Source organism: Pseudophryne corroboree, chromosome 1, assembly GCF_028390025.1.
Source record: "Pseudophryne corroboree isolate aPseCor3 chromosome 1, aPseCor3.hap2, whole genome shotgun sequence".
NCBI lineage: Eukaryota > Metazoa > Chordata > Amphibia > Anura > Myobatrachidae > Pseudophryne > Pseudophryne corroboree.
In genome coordinates this window covers 83,565,101-83,583,727 of record NC_086444.1, presented here as the reverse complement: position 1 = coordinate 83,583,727, position 18,627 = coordinate 83,565,101, and the positions used below count along the sequence as shown (strand labels likewise).

At 48.0% G+C, this 18,627-nt stretch overlaps 1 protein-coding gene across 1 annotated transcript in view; it reads right to left on the bottom strand.

The window, feature by feature from the left end:
- The window catches only part of WDR70 (WD repeat domain 70), a 672,355-nt gene that overhangs the window by 648,661 nt on the left and 5,067 nt on the right, over positions 1-18,627 (bottom strand). The window contains exon 5 of the mRNA XM_063961183.1: positions 16,276-16,384. Coding sequence (XP_063817253.1) covers positions 16,276-16,384 — 109 coding nt within the window. The remainder of the gene's footprint in view (positions 1-16,275; positions 16,385-18,627) is intronic.

Below are 18,627 nucleotides of genomic sequence, written 5' to 3'. Positions count from 1 at the left end.
GAGGAGTTTAGACCTTTTCTCAGGGATATTTAAGCCCTTCACATTAAGGGAAGTAATATGCAAATCACCCTGACCCATTATAGCTTAAGCCCAGCAGAGTTATATTAGACATCCCAACCGTAGTAGAAGAAAGAAAAGAAAATAGGACGGCAGAGGTAAGAAAGAAAGTCAAACAGTGACCAAGAAAAAGAAGAAAGGAGAGCGTAGTGTGGGGATCCACACCACAAATTGCCATAATAACAAACATAACTAACCGCAGTGTTAGAAAAAGGGCCGCTGCAATAGGGACAGGAGCGGAATCCTGCCAGCTCCCAACCCGAAGAAACAGGGGATGCAGCATAATGGGGGTCCTACGGGGGGCCACGGACAGCGACCTCCCGCAGTTCGAAAGGCTATTCAATTTGGAGAGAATTACCAAGGAATGAAGAAGGCATTAACATCTCTAGCAAAAGTATGGCCTAAATATAATGGAAATTTGAAACACATCCTAACGAAAACATTTTGCTTATTTTAGAGAAAAGAAAACAAAACAAAAAAAAAACCAAAACCATTACAGAACCGATTGTAAATATCAATGACGCATTGCAGCACAGAGGAGAAAAAGAAACCAAATTATGCAACTGCAATAACAAAAACAATGACATCACCATAGAGCAAGGTGTCAAAGTCATGGAGGCTCAGCAGATTGTGCGCTGGTAGGGTGGGTTCCCCGCGGCCGCGGGGATCGCACCTGTTGCCACACGTCATCCGGAGGGGTCACGGCTGGTATTTCAGGTTGGTAGTGAAAAGAGTCCCAGTCAGGAAGCAATACCGGCTGAAGACCTAAAGTCGTAAGGAAGGCCGGTAACTCCGAAGGTCTGGATAGGATAACTGCTCTGCCATTGTGGGAAACCTGAAGGGAGAAAGGGAAGCCCCATCTGTATTTCAGCTCTTGTTTCCGTAGGGAATCGGTGAGAGGTCGTAGGGCACGGCGTTGTTGCAGTGTTGACCATGCGAGATCCGGAAATAGCTGAATCTTTTCCCCTTGGAAGTCGATGTCGTTCAGCTGATGGGCCCTTCTCATTATCTCCTCCTTTTGGGCATAATAGTGGAGCCTGCAAATCACATCCCGCGGCTTGTCTGACGATATACCACGAGGACGGAGGGCTCGGTGTGCTCTATCAAACGTGATTGCCTCGTTCGGGTCTAGTTCAATAAGCTTTCCAAATATTGTAGTAAGGGCAGTCGTTAGGTCAGCCTGCTGGACACTTTCGGGGAGGCCTCTGACCCTAATATTATTCCGCCTCCCGCGGTTATCCATATCCTCAATACGTGCCCTGAGAAAGGCAATATCACCCCTCTGATGAGTAAGCACCTCTTGAATTTTAGTTAGAGTGTCTACGCTAGACGTCTCATGGCGTTCCAATATATCAACACGAGCCGCTACTTGAGATATATCCTGTTGGAGTGCTGCCACCTCCTGTTTAATAGTAGAACGCAAGCGAGTCTCCAATGCAGAGAAATCTTGTTTGGTGGGAAGCGTTTTGACGTGAGATAGAATTTCACTGATTTCTGCAGACGAAGAGGAGGCCAACGGGGAATGCGTGTCTTTGGAGACCGACATGCCGCTTTCCGGAGTTTGAGGAGTCGGGGAATCCGGTGCCACTGAGATGAAAGTAGGGCCTGAGGTCGGAGTAGTTAAGAACTGACGCAGGTCCGACGAATGACTTGTCGCGGATTTTGGAGTCTCGTCTGGCTTGGTTTTGGCCTTTTTCTTCCTCGTGCCTCTCACCATGAGATCGGTCTGTAAGGAAGGTGTTGCAGTATTACACTTTCACATAGCCCTGGCAATATAAGAATGCGCGGGTCGTCGCCATGCCGTAGCCCCCCACGTGGCTTTAAGGCGACATCAAGCAAGCAGACACATCTTCCAGAGAGTAGCTAGGGGTCTTCCCATAGTTACATGTGAATCCGTGGTCAGAGTTAGAGATCCACCAAGATGGCCGCCGTGCTCCACGCGGCTCCGTCCGGTCACCGCGGGTCCCGACACCTCCGAGAAGAGGAAGCAAACGGGGCGGCAGGGGATGTCGTCCCGTCGCGGTCAGCAGCAGCACAGGCACCAGGAGGCGGTGGCGAGACCAGCGGCGCAGTTCCGAAGCCCCGGGCACCTCCGTCAGCCTAGGTAACTTGAGGCTCAGGCTTTGGGGATTCCTGTAGGCCACAATCCGCGGGAGCTTTAAGCACCGCTCCCCGATTCCGCAGCACTAACAGGGACACCCCAGAGGGACATAGGGAGACAAGGGAGCCAGCAGGAACAGGAAGAGAGTGTTGAGAGGGGATAAATAAGGGATTTAGGAATCCCAGCTACAGGAGCTTTCTCAGAATGTATCCCCTTCCCTGCTTTATTATTCTGCAGGAGTAGCTTTTCATTTTTCAATGGGGGCCGCTCTCATCCGCCGGCTCCCGCTACTGAACGGCACTTGCAGGGCCGAGTACTGCGGTCCGGGAAGCAGCGCACCAAGTCAGCCAGCCACCGCCGCGTGTCCGCGAGCCTTACCTCGCGCCGCCGGGTCCCCGTCCACTACGCGACCCCCCGTCAGGCTGCAGAGGGCAGGTGAGATGCCGGGCGCTCCGTCCTGCACAGCCGCCGCTCCGTCTCTACGCGGCAGGAAGCACCACTCCGGAAGCTGTCTCAGGGGGCGACGGAGGATGACAGTGATCGGCCCGGTCCGGGGAGATGAGCAGCTGCGGCAGCCGCTGAGAGCCAAGGCGGGAGGCAGAGAGGACTACACCCGCCGTAGTAGGTGTAGCAGGGGTCGGGCCGGGTATCGGAAGGGATCAGGAGGGCCTGCGGTATCCCGCGGTCCGTCGGCTGGGCAGACCTAAAACTCCAGGTCCCGGTCCGTGCACGGGGAGCAGGCCACAACCCGCAGAGAGGCCTAGAGCCTCTCCCGGCTCCGCGAGCACTGTCCCCTGATAGGTGAGGCAAAGGGGGAATAAAACACAGGGATTTGGAGCGTGCCTGGGGGGAGTATGAGTGGTTATATCCACTGGTAAGTAGGAGCCCAAGGAGAACACCAACTTATGTATTTTTTAAGATAGAGAAGACCCCTTATGACAACATATAAATAAAGGATAATAAAAAACGGAATTTTAATACCTACCGGTAAATCCTTTTCTCGTAGTCCATAAGGGATACTGGGGTTCACTTAGTACGTTGGGGGTATAGATGCACTTTAAATTTCTTCAACTGGGTGTGCTGGCTCCTCCCTTCTATGCCCTCTCCTACAGCCAGTATAGGTAAAACTGTGCCCGAAGGAAAATGGACATACTTGAGAGAAGGAACATAACAACAAATGAGTGGTGAGACTCATACACCAGCATACCAATAACATAAAAAGACCAACAACGGCTGGTAACAAACATCATCAGCTGAACAGGTAAACCTGTCGAAAAGAAGAAACCTGCAGACAAGTCAACACACTGAAGCGGGGGTCTGGGACTGAGGGTCAACAGCAAAAAGGTCGACACACCTTAGGTCGACGCCAATTGGTCGACACACCTTAGCTCGACATGGACAAAAGGTCGACATGGACAAAAGGTCGACAGGAACAAGGTCGACATGGAAAAAGGTCGACATTAGTTTTTTATGTTTTTTTGGTGTCGTTTTCTTCGTAGAGTGACCGGGTACCCCAATTAGTGCACCGTGTCCCCTCGCATGGCTCGCTTCGCTCGCCATGCTTCGGGCATGGTGCCTTCGCTCCGCTACCACTTCGCTCGGCACAGATTACCGTTCCAATCGTAGTCCACGTGGATCGTTAAGTATGAAAAGGTTCAAAAAAAGAAAAAAAAAATCGTGAAAAACTCATGTCGACCTTTTTCCATGTCGACCTTGTTCCTGCCGACCTAAGGTGTGTCGACCAATTGGCGTCGACCTAAGGTGTGTCGACCTTTTTGCTGTCGACCTGGAGTCCGGATACCCTGAAGCGGGCGCCCAGTATCCCTTATGGACTACGAGAAAGGGATTTACCGGTAGGTATTAAAATCCCGTTTTCTCAAACATCCATAAGGGATACTGTGGATGACCCAAAGCTTCCAAAATGGACGGGAATGTGCGGAGACGTCTGCAGCACAGCCTTTCCAAACTGGGTATCCTCTTTGGCCAGGGTATCAAACTTGTAGAACTTCACAAAGGTGTTCTTCCCTGACCAGGTAGCAGCTTTGCATAGTTGCAAGGCCGAGACTCCACGGGCAGCCGCCCAGGAAGACCCCACTGATCTGGTAGAGTTGGCCTTCAGAGACTGCGGAACAGGTAAGGCTGCCGACACATAGTTCCAAAAAATAAAAATATATAATTTATTTTTAAAGAGTTTCATATATAAACAAAAACATTTTTCATTAAATAAAACTTATAAAAACATATATTACTAAACAGAAGTTTAAAGTATACTTTTTCTTTTTTTTAAAAAAACACGTGTGAAGATTGGTTGTAAAGCTGATATAGCCTTGTTTTTGAAAAGGACAGTCCTCAGGATTTGAAACAATGTTATTCTGTGTGAATGTCCTATTGTAGCGATCTTTGCTACAATTTAGCTTTATTTATTGGACGAAGTTCCCTAAGTCCCTGCTGTGCACAGCTTATGATGTTGATTATTAAGCATGCATTATAAATTAATATGCCACTCCACCTTGTATCCACGTTATTTTCCCCTGGTTCCAAATGTAACAGCTTGATCCCTCCAGACTTAAAGTACCTCAATTAGGTTGCCGATTTCTTTGGGGTCCGTGGCTGTCACTGTGGTGATGATGAGTGGGTTCATCACCACAGTGACAGCCACGGACCCCAAAGAAATCGGAACCAGCAGCAAATACCTGAATCCCGGCAGAGTTTAAACATGGCAACCTAATTGAGGTACTTTAAGTCTGGAGGGATCAAGCTGTTACATTTGGAACCAGGGGAAAATAACGTGGATACAAGGTGGAGTGGCATATTAATTTATAATGCATGCTTAATAATCAACATCATAAGCTGTGCACAGCAGGGACTTAGGGAACTTCGTCCAATAAATAAAGCTAAATTGTAGCAAAGATCGCTACAATAGGACATTCACACAGAATAACATTGTTTCAAATCCTGAGGACTGTCCTTTTCAAAAACAAGGCTATATCAGCTTTACAACCAATCTTCACACGTGTTTTTTTAAAAAAAAGAAAAAGTATACTTTAAACTTATGTTTAGTAATATATGTTTTTATAAGTTTTATTTAATGAAAAATGTTTTTGTTTATATATGAAACTCTTTAAAAATAAATTATATATTTTTATTTTTTGGAATTGTGTGACGAGTATTAAAACCCTTTTTTCTATATACAGGAATACATAGTATTATATATACGTGTTTATGAGAATTTTTATTCCTTTGCCAGTGGTGTAGCGCATCCCCAAAACAAAAAATTCTTCTGCAGTTCACTATATTGAGGTTGGCAATTGCCTCATTAGGGGGAAGCAGCAGCACACACTGACAAACCTATGAAAAAATAAGAATTTACTTACCGATAATTCTATTTCTCGGAGTCCGTAGTGGATGCTGGGGTTCCTGAAAGGACCATGGGGAATAGCGGCTCCGCAGGAGACAGGGCACAAAAAAGTAAAGCTTTTACCAGATCAGGTGGTGTGCACTGGCTCCTCCCCCCATGACCCCCCTCCAGACTCCAGTTAGGTACTGTGCCCGGACGAGCGTACACAATAAGGGAGGCAATTTGAATCCCGGGTAAGACTCATACCAGCCACACCAATCACACCGTACAACTTGTGATCTAAACCCAGTTAACAGTATGATAACAGAAAGAGCCTCTTAAAGATGGCTCCTTAACAATATAACCCGAATTTGTTAACAATAACTATGTACAGTATTGCAGATAATCCGCACTTGGGATGGGCGCCCAGCATCCACTACGGACTCCGAGAAATAGAATTATCGGTAAGTAAATTCTTATTTTCTCTATCGTCCTAAGTGGATGCTGGGGTTCCTGAAAGGACCATGGGGATTATACCAAAGCTCCCAAACGGGCGGGAGAGTGCGGATGACTCTGCAGCACCGAATGAGAGAATTCCAAGTCCTCTTTTGCCAGGGTATCAAATTTGTAGAATTTTACAAACGTGTTTTCCCCCGACCCCGTAGCTGCTCGGCAGAATTGTAATGCCGAGACCCCTCGGGCAGCCGCCCAAGATGAGCCCACCTTCCTTGTGGAATGGGCCTTAACAGATTTAGGCTGTGGCAGGCCTGCCACAGAATGAGCAAGTTGAATTGTGTTACAAATCCAACGAGCAATCGTCTGCTTAGAAGCAGGGGCACCCAACTTGTTGGGTGCATATAGTATCAACAGCGAGTCAGATTTTCTGACTTCAGCCGTCCTTGAAATGTATATTTTTAAGGCTCTGACAACGTCCAACAACTTGGAGTCCTCCAAGTCGCCAGTGGCCGCAGGCACCACAATAGGTTGGTTCAGGTGAAACGCTGATACCACCTTAGGGAGAAAATGCGGACGAGTCCTCAGTTCTGCCCTATCCGAATGGAAGATTAGATAAGGGCTTTTATAAGATAAAGCCGCCAATTCAGATACTCTCCTGGCGGAAGCCAGGGCCAGTAACATAGTCACTTTCCATGTGAGATATTTAAAATCCACCTTTTTCAATGGTTCAAACCAATGGGATTTGAGGAAATCTAAAACTACATTTAGATCCCACGGTGCCACCGGAGGCACCACAGGAGGCTGTATATGCAGTACTCCTTTAACAAAAGTCTGTACCTCAGGAACTGAGGCCAATTCTTTTTGGAAGAATATTGACAGGGCCGAAATTTGAACCTTAATAGATCTCAATTTGAGACCCATAGACAATCCTGATTGTAGGAAATGTAGGAAACGACCCAGTTGAAATTCCTCCGTCGGAACACTCCGATCCTCGCACCACGCGACATATTTTCGCCAAATGCGGTGATAATGTTTCGCGGTGACTTCCTTCCTTGCCTTAATCAAGGTAGGAATGACTTCTTCTGGAATGCCTTTCCCTTTTAGGATCTGGCGTTCAACCGCCATGCCGTCAAACGCAGCCGCGGTAAGTCTTGAAAGAGACAGGGACCCTGTTGTAGCAGGTCCCTTCTCAGAAGTAGAGGGCACGGGTCGTCCGTGACCAACTCTTGAAGTTCCGGGTACCAAGTCCTTCTTGGCCAATCCGGAGCCACTAGTATTGTTCTTACTCCTTCTCACCGTATAATCTTCAATACCTTTGGTATGAGAGGCAGAGGAGGAAACACATATACTGATTTGTACACCCAAGGTGTTACCAGTGCGTCCACAGCTATTGCCTGTGGATCTCTTGACCTGGCGCAATACTTGTCCAGTTTCTTGTTGAGGCGAGACGCCATCATGTCTACCATTGGTCTTTCCCAACAGTTTATTAGCATGTGGAAGACTTCTGGATGAAGACCCCCCTCTCCCGGGTGAATATCGTGTCTGCTGAGGAAGTCTGCTTCCCAGTTGTCCACGCCCGGGAAGAACACTGCTGACAGTGCTATTACGTGATTCTCCGCCCAGCGAAGAATCTTGGCAGCTTCTGCCATTGCACTCCTGCTTCTTGTGCCGCCCTGTCTGTTTACATGGGCGACCGCCGTGATGTTGTCCGACTGAATCAACACCGGTTTTCCTTGCAGGAGTGGTTCCGCCTGGCTTAGAGCATTTTAGATTGCTCTTAGTACCAGAATGTTTATGTGAAGAGACTTTTCCAGGTTCGTCCATACCCCCTGGAAGTTTCTTCCTTGTGTGACTGCTCCCCAACCTCTCAGGCTGGCGTCCGTGGTCACCAGGATCAAATCCTGTATGCCGAATCTGCGGCCCTCCAATAGATGAGCCTTTTGCAACCACCACAGAAGATATACCCTTGTCCTTGGCGACAGGGTTATTCGCAGGTGCATCTGAGGATGCGACCCTGACCATTTGTCCAACAGATCCCTTTGGAAAATTCTTGCATGGAATCTGCCGAATGGAATTGCTTCGTAAAAAGCCACCATTTTTCCCAGGACTCTTGTGCATTGATGTACAGACACCTTTCCTGGTTTTAGGAGGTTCCTGACAGGTCGGATAACTCCTTGGCTTTTTCCTCGGGAAGAAAAACCTTTTTCTGAACCGTGTCCAGAATCATCCCTAGGAACAGCAGACGTATCGTCGGAAAACAGCTGCGATTCTTGGAATATTTAGAATCCAGTCGTGCCGTCGAAGAACTACTTTAGATAGTGCTCTTCCGACCTCCAACTGTTCTCTGGAACTTGCCCTTTTTAGGTCGTGCAAGTAAGGGATAATTTAGATGCCTTTTTTCTTTGAAGAAACATCTTTTCGGCCATTACCTTGGTAAAAAGGCCCGGGGTGCCGTGGATAATTCAAACGGCATCGTCTGAAACTGATATTGACAGTTCTGTACCACGAACCAGAGGTACCCTTGATGAGAAGGACAAAATTTGGACATGGAGGTAATCCTTGATGTCCAGGGACACCATATAGTCCCCTTTTTTCCGGTTCGCTATCACTGCTCTGAGTGACTTTATCTCGATTTGAACCTTTTATGTAAGTGTTCAAAACATTTTAGATTTAGACTATGTGTCACCAAGCCGTCTGGCTTCAGTACCACAATATAGTGTGGAAAAATAATACCCTTTTCCTTGTCGTAGGAGGGGTACTTTGATTATCACCTGCTGGATATACAGCTTGTGAATTGTTTCCAATGCTGCCTCCCTGTCGGAGGGAGCCGTTGGTAAAGCAGACTTCAGGAACCTGCGAGGAGAAGATGTCTCGACTCTCCAATCTTTACCCCTGGGATAATACTCGTACGATCTAGGGGTCAACTTGCGAGTGATCCCACTGCGCCCTGAGACTCTTGAGACTACCCCCCCACCTTGAGTCCGCTTGCACGGCCCCAGCGTCATGCTGAGGACTTGGCAGACGCGGTGGAGGGCTTCTTTTCCTGGGAAAGGGCTGCCTGCTGCAGTCTACTTCCCTTACCTCTATGTCTGGGCAGATATGACTGGCCTTTTGCCTGCATGCCCTCATGGGAAAGGAAAGATTGAGGCTGAAAAGACGGTGTCTTTTTTAGCTGAGATGTAACTTGGGGTAAAAAAGGTTGGATTTCCCAGCTGTTGCTGTGGTCCCCAGGTCCGATGGACCGACCCCCAAATAACTCCTTCCCTTTATACAGCAATACTTCCATCTGCCGTATGGGATCTGTATCACCTGACCACTGTCGTGTCCCTGACATCTTCTGGGAGATATGGACAACGCACTTATCTTGATGCCAGAGAGCAAATATCCCTCTGTGCATCTCACATACATATATATAGAATGCATCCTATTAAATGCTCTACATGAATAAAATATTTTCAGTCAGGGAATCCGACCAAGCCAACCCAGCACTGCATCTCCAGGCTGATGGCGATCGCTGGTCGCAGTATAACCACCGTATGTGTGTATATACTTTTTAGGATATTTTTCCAGCTTCCTATCAGCTGGCTCCTTGAGGGCGGCCGTATCTGGAGACGGTAACGCCACTTGATAAGCGTGTGAGCGCCTTATCACCCTAAGGGGTGTTTCCCAACGTACCCTAATTTCTGGCGGGAAAGGGTATAACGCCAATATTTGCTATCGGGGTAACCCTACGCATCATCACACACTTCATTTTATTTTATCTGATTCAGGAAAAACTACAGGTAGTTTTTTCACTCCCACATAATACCCTTTCTTGTGGTACTTGTAGTATCAGAAACACGTAACACCTCCTTCATTGCCCTTAACGTGTGGCCCTAATGAGAAATACGTTTGTTTATTCACCGTCGACACTGTATTCAGTGTCCGTGTCTGTGTCTGTGTCGACCGACTGAGGTAAATGGGCGTTTTTAAAACCCCTGACGGTGTTTCTGAGACGCCTGGACCGGTCCTAATAGATTGTCGGCCGTCTCATGTCGTCAACCGACCTTGCAGCGTGTTGACATTCTCACGTAATTCTCTAAATAAGCCATCCATTCCGGTGTCGACTCCCTAGAGAGTGACATCACCATTACAGGCAATTTCTCCGCCTCCTCACCAACATCGTCCTCATACATGTCGACACACACGTACCGACACACAGCACACACACCGGGAATGCTCTGACAGAGGACAGGACCCACTAGCCCTTTGGGGAGACAGAGGGAGAGTCTGCCAGCACACACCAAAAACGCTATAATTATATAGGGACAACCTTATATAAGTGTTTCTCCCTTATAGCATCTTTTATATATATATATATAATATCGCCAAAATCAGTGCCCCCCCTCTCTGTTTTAACCCTGTTTCTGTAGTGCAGTGCAGGGGAGAGCCTGGGAGCCTTCTCTCCAGCTTTTCTGTGAGAGAAAATGGCGCTGTGTGCTGAGGAGATAGGCCCCGCCCCTTTTTCGGCGGGCTCGTCTCCCGCTATTTTTGAAGTTAGGCAGGGGTTAAATATCTCCATATAGCCTCTGTGGGCTATATGTGAGGTATTTTTTGCCTCTAATAAGGTTTTTATTTGCCTCTCAGAGCGCCCCCCCCAGCGCTCTGCACCCTCAGTGACTGTTGTGTGAAGTGTGCTGAGAGGAAAATGGCGCACAGCTGCAGTGCTGTGCGCTACCTTTATGAAGACTCAGGAGTCTTCAGCCGCCGATTTTGGACCTCTTCTCTCTTCAGCGTCTGCAAGGGGGCCGGCGGCGCGGCTCCGGTGACCATCCAGGCTGTACCTGTGATCGTCCCTCTGGAGCTAGTGTCCAGTAGCCAAGCAGCAAATCCACTCTGCACGCAGGTGAGTTCACTACTTCTCCCCTAAGTCCCTCGTTGCAGTGATCCTGTTGCCAGCAGGACTCACTGTAAAGTAAAAAACCTAAGCTAAACTTTCTCTAAGCAGCTCTTTAGGAGAGCCACCTAGATTGCACCCTTCTCGTTCGGGCACAAAATCTAACTGGAGTCTGGAGGGGGGTCATGGGGGGAGGAGCCAGTGCACACCACCTGATCTGGTAAAAGCTTTACTTTTTTGTGCCCTGTCTCCTGCGGAGCCGCTATTCCCCATGGTCCTTTCAGGAACCCCAGCATCCACTTAGGACGATAGAGAAACTAACTAAACCTGAACTCCACCCAAATCAGCGCACCTGTTTTCGTTTGTGTTTTGCCGACACATAGGCCTGTTGGATAGTCAACTTCAGCCAACGAACAATGGACTGCTTTGAAGCAGGACAACCCTTTTTCTGCACATCATGGAGCACGAATAAGGAATCCGTCTTTCATTTCCAAGTCGTCCTTTTGACATAAATCTTCAAGACTCGCACAGCATCCAATGACTCCGGCGGACCAGAAATGCCAGCACAAGACGGGACAACAATTGGTTGGTTCAGGTGGAACGCAGAGACAACCTTTGGCAGGAACTGCTGCCGAGTCCTGAGCTCCGACTGTCCTCGTAAAAGACCAAGTATGGAAATTTACACGAGAGGGCCCCCAATTCTGAGACACACCTTGCAGAAGCCAGGGCCAGTAACATCACTGTCTTCCACGTGAGATACTTTTCTTTTACCGTCATCAGAGGTTCAAGCCAGGAGGACTGTAGAAATTCTAACACCACATTCAAATCCCAAGGTGCCGTGTGCAGCACAAATAGAGGTTGTATGTGAAGCACCACTTGCAAAAAGGTCTGAACTTCTGGCAACAGTGCCAACTTTTTCAGAAAGAAGATTGAGAGCGGAGATCTGGACCCTAACGGAACCCAGACGTAAGCCCTTATCCACACCCGCCTGCAGGAAACGTAAGAAACGTCCCAGGTGAAATTCAGCAGGTGAGTACGTGCGTTCCTCGCACCAAGAAACATATTTTCCCCAGATATGATGATAAGTGTTATGACGTCACAGGTTTTCTAACCTGAACCATGGTTGCAATAACCTTCTTGGGAAGGCCCTTGTGAGCTAGGATTTTATGCTCAACTTCCAAGCCATCAAATGAAGTCGCCTTAAGTCCGGGTAGACGAACAGAAAATCTTTTCTCATTGGCAGAGGCCAAGGATCTTCGACGGACATGTCCAGAAGAGCTGTGTACCACGCCCTCCGAGGCCAATCCGGGGCAATCAAAATTGCCTGGACTCTTTGATTCCTGATTCGCTTGAGCACCCTCTGAAGCAATGGAATCGGAGGAAACAGGCAGACCAGCCGGTAAGGCCAAGGAGCTGTCAGCGCATCTATTGCCCTCTCCTGAGGGTCCCTGGGTCTTGAGCAATAACAGCGAAGCTTCTTGTTGAGTCGAGACGCCATCATGTGTATCTGTGGACAGCCCCACAGGTCAATGATTTGTTGAAACACCTGTTGGTGGAGATCCCACTCTTCCTGGGTGGAGATCGTGACGACTCAGGAAGTCCGCTTTCCAGTTGTCCTCCCCCGGAATGTAGATGGCGGACATTTCTCTTGCATTTCTTTCTACCCCGAGGAGTATCTTTGACACCTCTCGCATGCAGGCTCTCCTTTTTGTCCCTCCTTGTCGATTTATGTAAGCCATCGCCGTGGCGTTGTCCGACTGCACTTGGATCACCCGATCCCTGTGCAGAGGAGAGGCCTGAAGCAGAGCATTGTAGATCGCCCGAAGTTCCAGAATGTTCATTGAAAGAAGGGCATTGTGGGCTGACCATCCTCTCAAGCTCGCATCTGTCTTGAGGAGGATCCAATCCTGAATCCCGAAACTGTGACCTTCGAGCAGGTTTGAGGACTGTAGCCACCACAGGAGGGAGATCCTGGCCAGAGGTGACAGACGTATTATCCAATGCATCTGAAGATGTGATGAGGACCATTTGTTCAGGAGGTCCAATTGAAATGTTCTGGCATGGAACCTTCCGTATTGGCTGGCCTCTTATGAGGCTACCATCTTTCCCAACAATTTTATGCAAAGATGGATGGATATCCAAGTAGGCCGTAGCACCAGTCGGACTATCTCCTGGAGTGTCCCTGTTTTTTCCTCTGGGAGGAACACTTTCTGAGCCACAGTATCCAGACACATTCCCAGGAACAGGAGCCGCTGAGTAGGCTCCAGGTGGGACTTGTGTAGATTGAGGATTCAACCATGTTGTAACAGAAGCTGAATAGTGCGGTCTATATTGAGCAATAGAAGATCCCTGGATCTCGCCTTTATCAAGAGATCGTCCAGGTAAGGGACAATATTGACCCCCTGGACTCGGAGCTGGAACATAATTTCCACCATTACCTTCATGAAGAACCTCGGAGCCGTGGACAGGCCGAAGGATAGCGCCTGGAACTGGTAGTGATCATTCAGCAGGGCAAACCGCAGGTAAGCCTGATGAGGTGGCCAAATCGGGATATGGAGATAAGCGTCCTTTATATCCAGGGAGACCATAAACTCCAGTTCTTCCAGACCCGCAATCACTGCTCGCAAGGATTCCATCTTGAACTTGAAAAGCTTTAGGTAAGGGTTCAAGTATTTTAGATTTAGATTACCACAAACAGGTTGGAGTAGTAACCCATTCCCTGTTGTTGACCGGACCAAATTAAGGATGGCCTGTTGCAGCGTAACTCGTGCATTCTCCAAAACTGGTAAGTTTGATTTGAAAAATCGTTGAGGCGGAGCACTGTCGAACTCCAGCTTGTAGCTCTGAGAAATGAGGTCCCTTACCCAGGTATCCTGGCAGGAGCCTTCCCAGATGCGGCTGAAGTGATGCAGTCAAGCTCCCACCTCGAGATCCCCTCAGAGTGGGGAGGCACCGTCATGCTGAAGCCTTAGTGGAAGCTGAACTGGTACTCTGTTCCTGAGAACCTGCGGTGGCTGTTTTTCTCGTCTTACCTCTGGTGCCTCTCGCTGCATTGGAGGCACCTCTGGCTCTTGAGCTAAACCTTGTAGTCCAAAAGGACTGGGTAGATGGCCCGGGTAAGAATGCCTAGCCAGCGGGGCCCCAGAGGGAAGAAACGTGGATTTTCCTGCAATAACCTTAGAAATCCACGTATCCAACTCAACCCCGAATAGCCACTCCCCTGAGAAAGGAAGAGACTCCACATTGCGCTTGGAACCTGCCTCCGCTATACACTGACGCAGCCACAAAGCTCTGCGCGCTGACACTGCCATGCCAGTAGTCCTAGCATTAATAGCGACAATTTCCTTGAGAGAATCACGCAGGACGCGTGCAGTCTCTTGAATGTGCATATCCCCCGCGAGGCCCTCTTTAATTTGAGACTCCCAGGTATGGATGGCATGAGACATCCAGCAACCCGCTATCACAGGTCTTTGTTATATGCCAGCCGCTGTGTAAACAGGCTTTAGTGTAGTCTCTATCTTCCTATCCCCAGGATCCTTTACTGATATGTCTACGGTTGGGGGTTCTTCCCAATTTTTCCTACCTTCAAGTGTAAATGGGAAGGTGTGTAAAAAACATTTTGTAACCTGATATTTTTTATCAGGATTTTTCCAGGCTTGTTTAAAAATGTCATCTGATTCCGGAGAATCAGGGAAATTGACACAGAGTTTTTTTTTCTGTGCTAGGAAAAATGAGTGCGGTACTGCAGCTTCTTCCAAAGGAATTTTTAATACATCTCTGATAGCAAGAATGAGGGGCTCAATACCCTGGGCAGAAGTGAAATCCTGTGTATTAGGTTCGAATTCCCCCTCCTCCAGTACTTCTTCCTCAGATTACGAGAGTAAATCAGGCAGCCCACGTTTAAGTGGCCCTGAACTAGGGAGGTGGCGGGGGGAGGGGGGAGAAGGGGGGTTGTTTGTTACCTGCCTTGGCAGCCAGGTCTGCGACAGCCTGCTGCAGCTGTTGTGTCTTCTGAGTGTTTGCAGTAAGTTGTGATGCCATATCTGCCATCATAGATTTTATGGCACTGAGCCAGGATGGCTCCTGACCCTCCCCCCCCCCCAGTCTCCTCACTAACTTGTGAAGACTAACTGCATTGTTCACATAATAGGGAACCAGTTACAGAGGGAGAGAATCTGGTGTGACATACAGTGCACAATTGGTCTTTGACCATGTTTACAGTAAACAACACTCACACACACAGACAAGGTACAATAGCAAGCCTGCCCTTACTGTATGTGAGAAGGAGACCTACAGTGAGAGAGGGACAGCACACCCAAGCCTGTCAGACTCCGTAAATCTGCAGGCTGTAGTGGCTCTCCCCGTTTTACACCCCTGTACCAGTTTCCTGCGTAACTTGGTGTGTCTGGAGGAGCTGTGTGTCCTTGCTGCTGCAGCTGTAAGCAGAGGAAGACGCTAAAACGCTGCTGGTCCCACTCTGAGGAAGCTCCGCCCCCTGTAATGGCGCCGGAGCTCTGTAGATATTTATACTGGCAAAGCCTGCTAATAAGTGTAAAACATCTCATGAATGCTAGTTTACACCACCGTTGCCAGTGTACACAGGGGGACTACAGCGGGTCCCCCCAGGGAGGGTCCCGTATACCGCCCCTGCGATTGCGGGGCCCCCGGTTTGTACTCAACACTCTTCTCACCTTCAGGCTTGTGTTAGGGGTGTGCGGTGTGCGTTCGCAAAGGCGCAATGCCCTGTGGTACCAACAACCTCGCAGGACGGTGGTCCTGCAGCGGGGAAGCGGCTCTAACATCTTAAGAGACCGGTAACCGTCCCCTCCCTAACTCCTGCGGTGCAGGTATGCTGTTGCCCAAACAGTGTACCAAAAATAACAAAGTTTAAACTAAACTGAAGAAAAAATCCTCTGGAGCTCCAGAGTGTGCATCCTCTCCTGAGGGCACATTTTTCTAAACTGGCTGTAGGAGGAGGCATAGAGGAGAGGAGCCATCACACCCAGTTGAAGAAATTTAAAGTGCACCGGCTCCTTTGGACCCCATCTACACCCCCATCGTACTAAGTGAACCCCAGTATCCCTTATGGATGTTAGAGAAAAGTACAGATGGTTAATTTACTAAGCGTCAAGTTCTAATACCCAGCGCTTCCGTTTGTGTTTATGCCAGTAATTTAAAAGGGCAATGACTAGCCATCTTTTGCTAGTAAAAGCATTGCCCTTTTAAATTTTGGGCATAAACATGTTCAGAAGCATTGGGATTTACAACCCCCGTGCTTAGAGTGCTGCATGCAGCATTCTGATATAAGAATCCATACAGTGCCACAACAATGATGTTCCCTATTCACTTTCATGACACTGCCCTAAACAGAACAGAGGCCGGACACTCTACCCCAACAGATAAGAAGGAACTGGCTGCAGACACTACATCTGTGCGAGTGATCCATACCTGGAGCTGGAGTCAGCTGATCTCAGACCGGAGCCAGATGCTACATTCTTGGATTCAGCTCCGGTTGGTGGGATATGTCCACTCACCTCCTCTCCTTTCTCTTGTGCTTCTGTGCATACAACATGATAAAAACATGGAAATAAACACAAATGCTATCAGTCTGCACAAAAAGGAAAAAACACAAGGAAGCAATCTGCATGAGGGGTCTGTACGCAACTGCAACATATGCCAAGAATTTTATCTGATATTTTGAAAAAAATTAAGTGGTGGACGCTGCTCATTTCAGCCCACCTCCCAGTCACCGCCCAGGGATCACTTTGCCGCTTTACATCTGATCTGTACCCATCACCATGTTACATACACTCTGTACAATGCATGCGCTGTAGTGGTTTTTTGCATTTTTTGCACATGCGCAGTAGCAAATATTTGCTCCACTGTGTGAATGTCGGAATTGCGTGCACAGCTGATTCTGGCCCTAACAGTCACATAAACATGAAGCAGAAGCTATGCATTAGGAGTGTTACATTGGTGAGAAGTAATAATCAGAGTGTAAAAGGTGTTACATAGGTAGAAAAATAATTAGTTGCTTTAAAAAAAAAGTGCTAGATTAAGTTTTACAATGTGATGCCCCAATGAAGCCAGGCCACACCAACACAGAGAACCCCGCGCCTCGAACTCATCCCCAAACCTTACAAATTGTATACCATCATTTCCCAATATGCGGTCTGTAAGTGCCAGAGATCCATGCTAATTAAAAACACCCTTGGGTAGGTGGGAGGGGTGCTTATCCAAAGTGAAGGAGTCTCCACCTTCAAGTGTACACATGTACAGAAAATAAAATATATGGGATGGGGGGGGGGGGGGGGGATACACACTTTGGACTGCACACCCTAATTCCAAACATTATAGAGGCGCTATCATGCTGAGACTTGTGGTTGCACACAGACAAAAGAAAATGCAGATGCACACTCTATAGTACTAAGCACTGCTAATAAGAATAATTATAATAGACTCTCCAATCTAACAGTTGGTGGGCCCATATATTTTTGGCCAAAAATTATGCTAAGGACCTCAATTTTGCTCTGTATTAGATTGCCGAGTTTGTTATAATTATTCTGATTAGCAGTACTTAGTACTATAGAGCATCTGCATTTTCTTTTTTTCTAACAGGCATAAATGCGCATTCTTCCAACTCTGCACAGCCTGCAGTGCATTGACACGGCCTCGCAAACTATCGCCTACATGTAAACGCCTGGTTACAACTAGTGATGAGCGGGTTCGGTTTTACTCGGTTTTACTCGGTTCTCAAAACGGCATCTTATTGGCTATCCAAAACACGTGACATCCGTGAGCCAATAAGATGCCGTTTTGAGAACCGAGTAGAACCGAGTAAAACCGAACCCGCTCATCACTAGTTACAACCCAGCTATCACCCTCTAGCAGCAAGGGAACCGTTTGTGACTCTGTAGCACTGGTACTTGTGCACACTCTGGAGTGCGCAGAGCATTTCGATACACGCAAGATACGCTCAATAACCAGAATTATGCTCAACCCTGCCGCATCTCCTTTCTGTTTTAATTGCTGGTTCAAATTTCCTATTAAAATGACACTAGATGTAACGAATGTTTAAAATAAGTTCACATGTGTTAAAACCCTTTAGAGCAAGACACATGGAAATGAAACTCATGGATAGCCGCAGAAACGCATGTATCAAGATACAAATGGCATTATAGGGATATGGGGATTAGGCTGTATTCTGAGGGACAGCTTGAAACAAAAAGGACAGCAACTGAAGACACAATAGAGGACAACTACAACCAATAAAAGCATGCAGCCAGATCTATCCACTCTACTACATTCGTCTGAACCCACTCGCAAAACATTAGGGCAGGGTCTACAAGCCACTTGTGACATCCATGACAATACCTCTATGATGCACCAAACCAGGTCACATGCCACTCATCTTACGAGCGTCTTTTCTGCATCTATTTCATGTGACTATCCGTCATAATCGATATGTGACAAAGCTGCACGGATTCATTTGATATGCGACACTTGTATATCCATGAGCAACTGAGTCTGAATCTGAATATGAAGGGCTATGATGCAGAGGCAGTGGCTTTTATCATGCCAAGCTCTGTTGTGCTTCATATGCAGACTCAGTCGCACACAGATATATCAGTGGCTAGGTGTAGGAGGATAGGGGTGTAATATGTTAATGCTGGCGGTCGGGATCCCAGCGGCCAGCATACAAGCGCCAGGATCCCGACTGCCGGCATGCCGGCAGCTGGGCAAGCGCAAATGAGCCCCCTGCGCTATTTATTCTCCCTCCAGGGAAGTCGTGGACCCCCA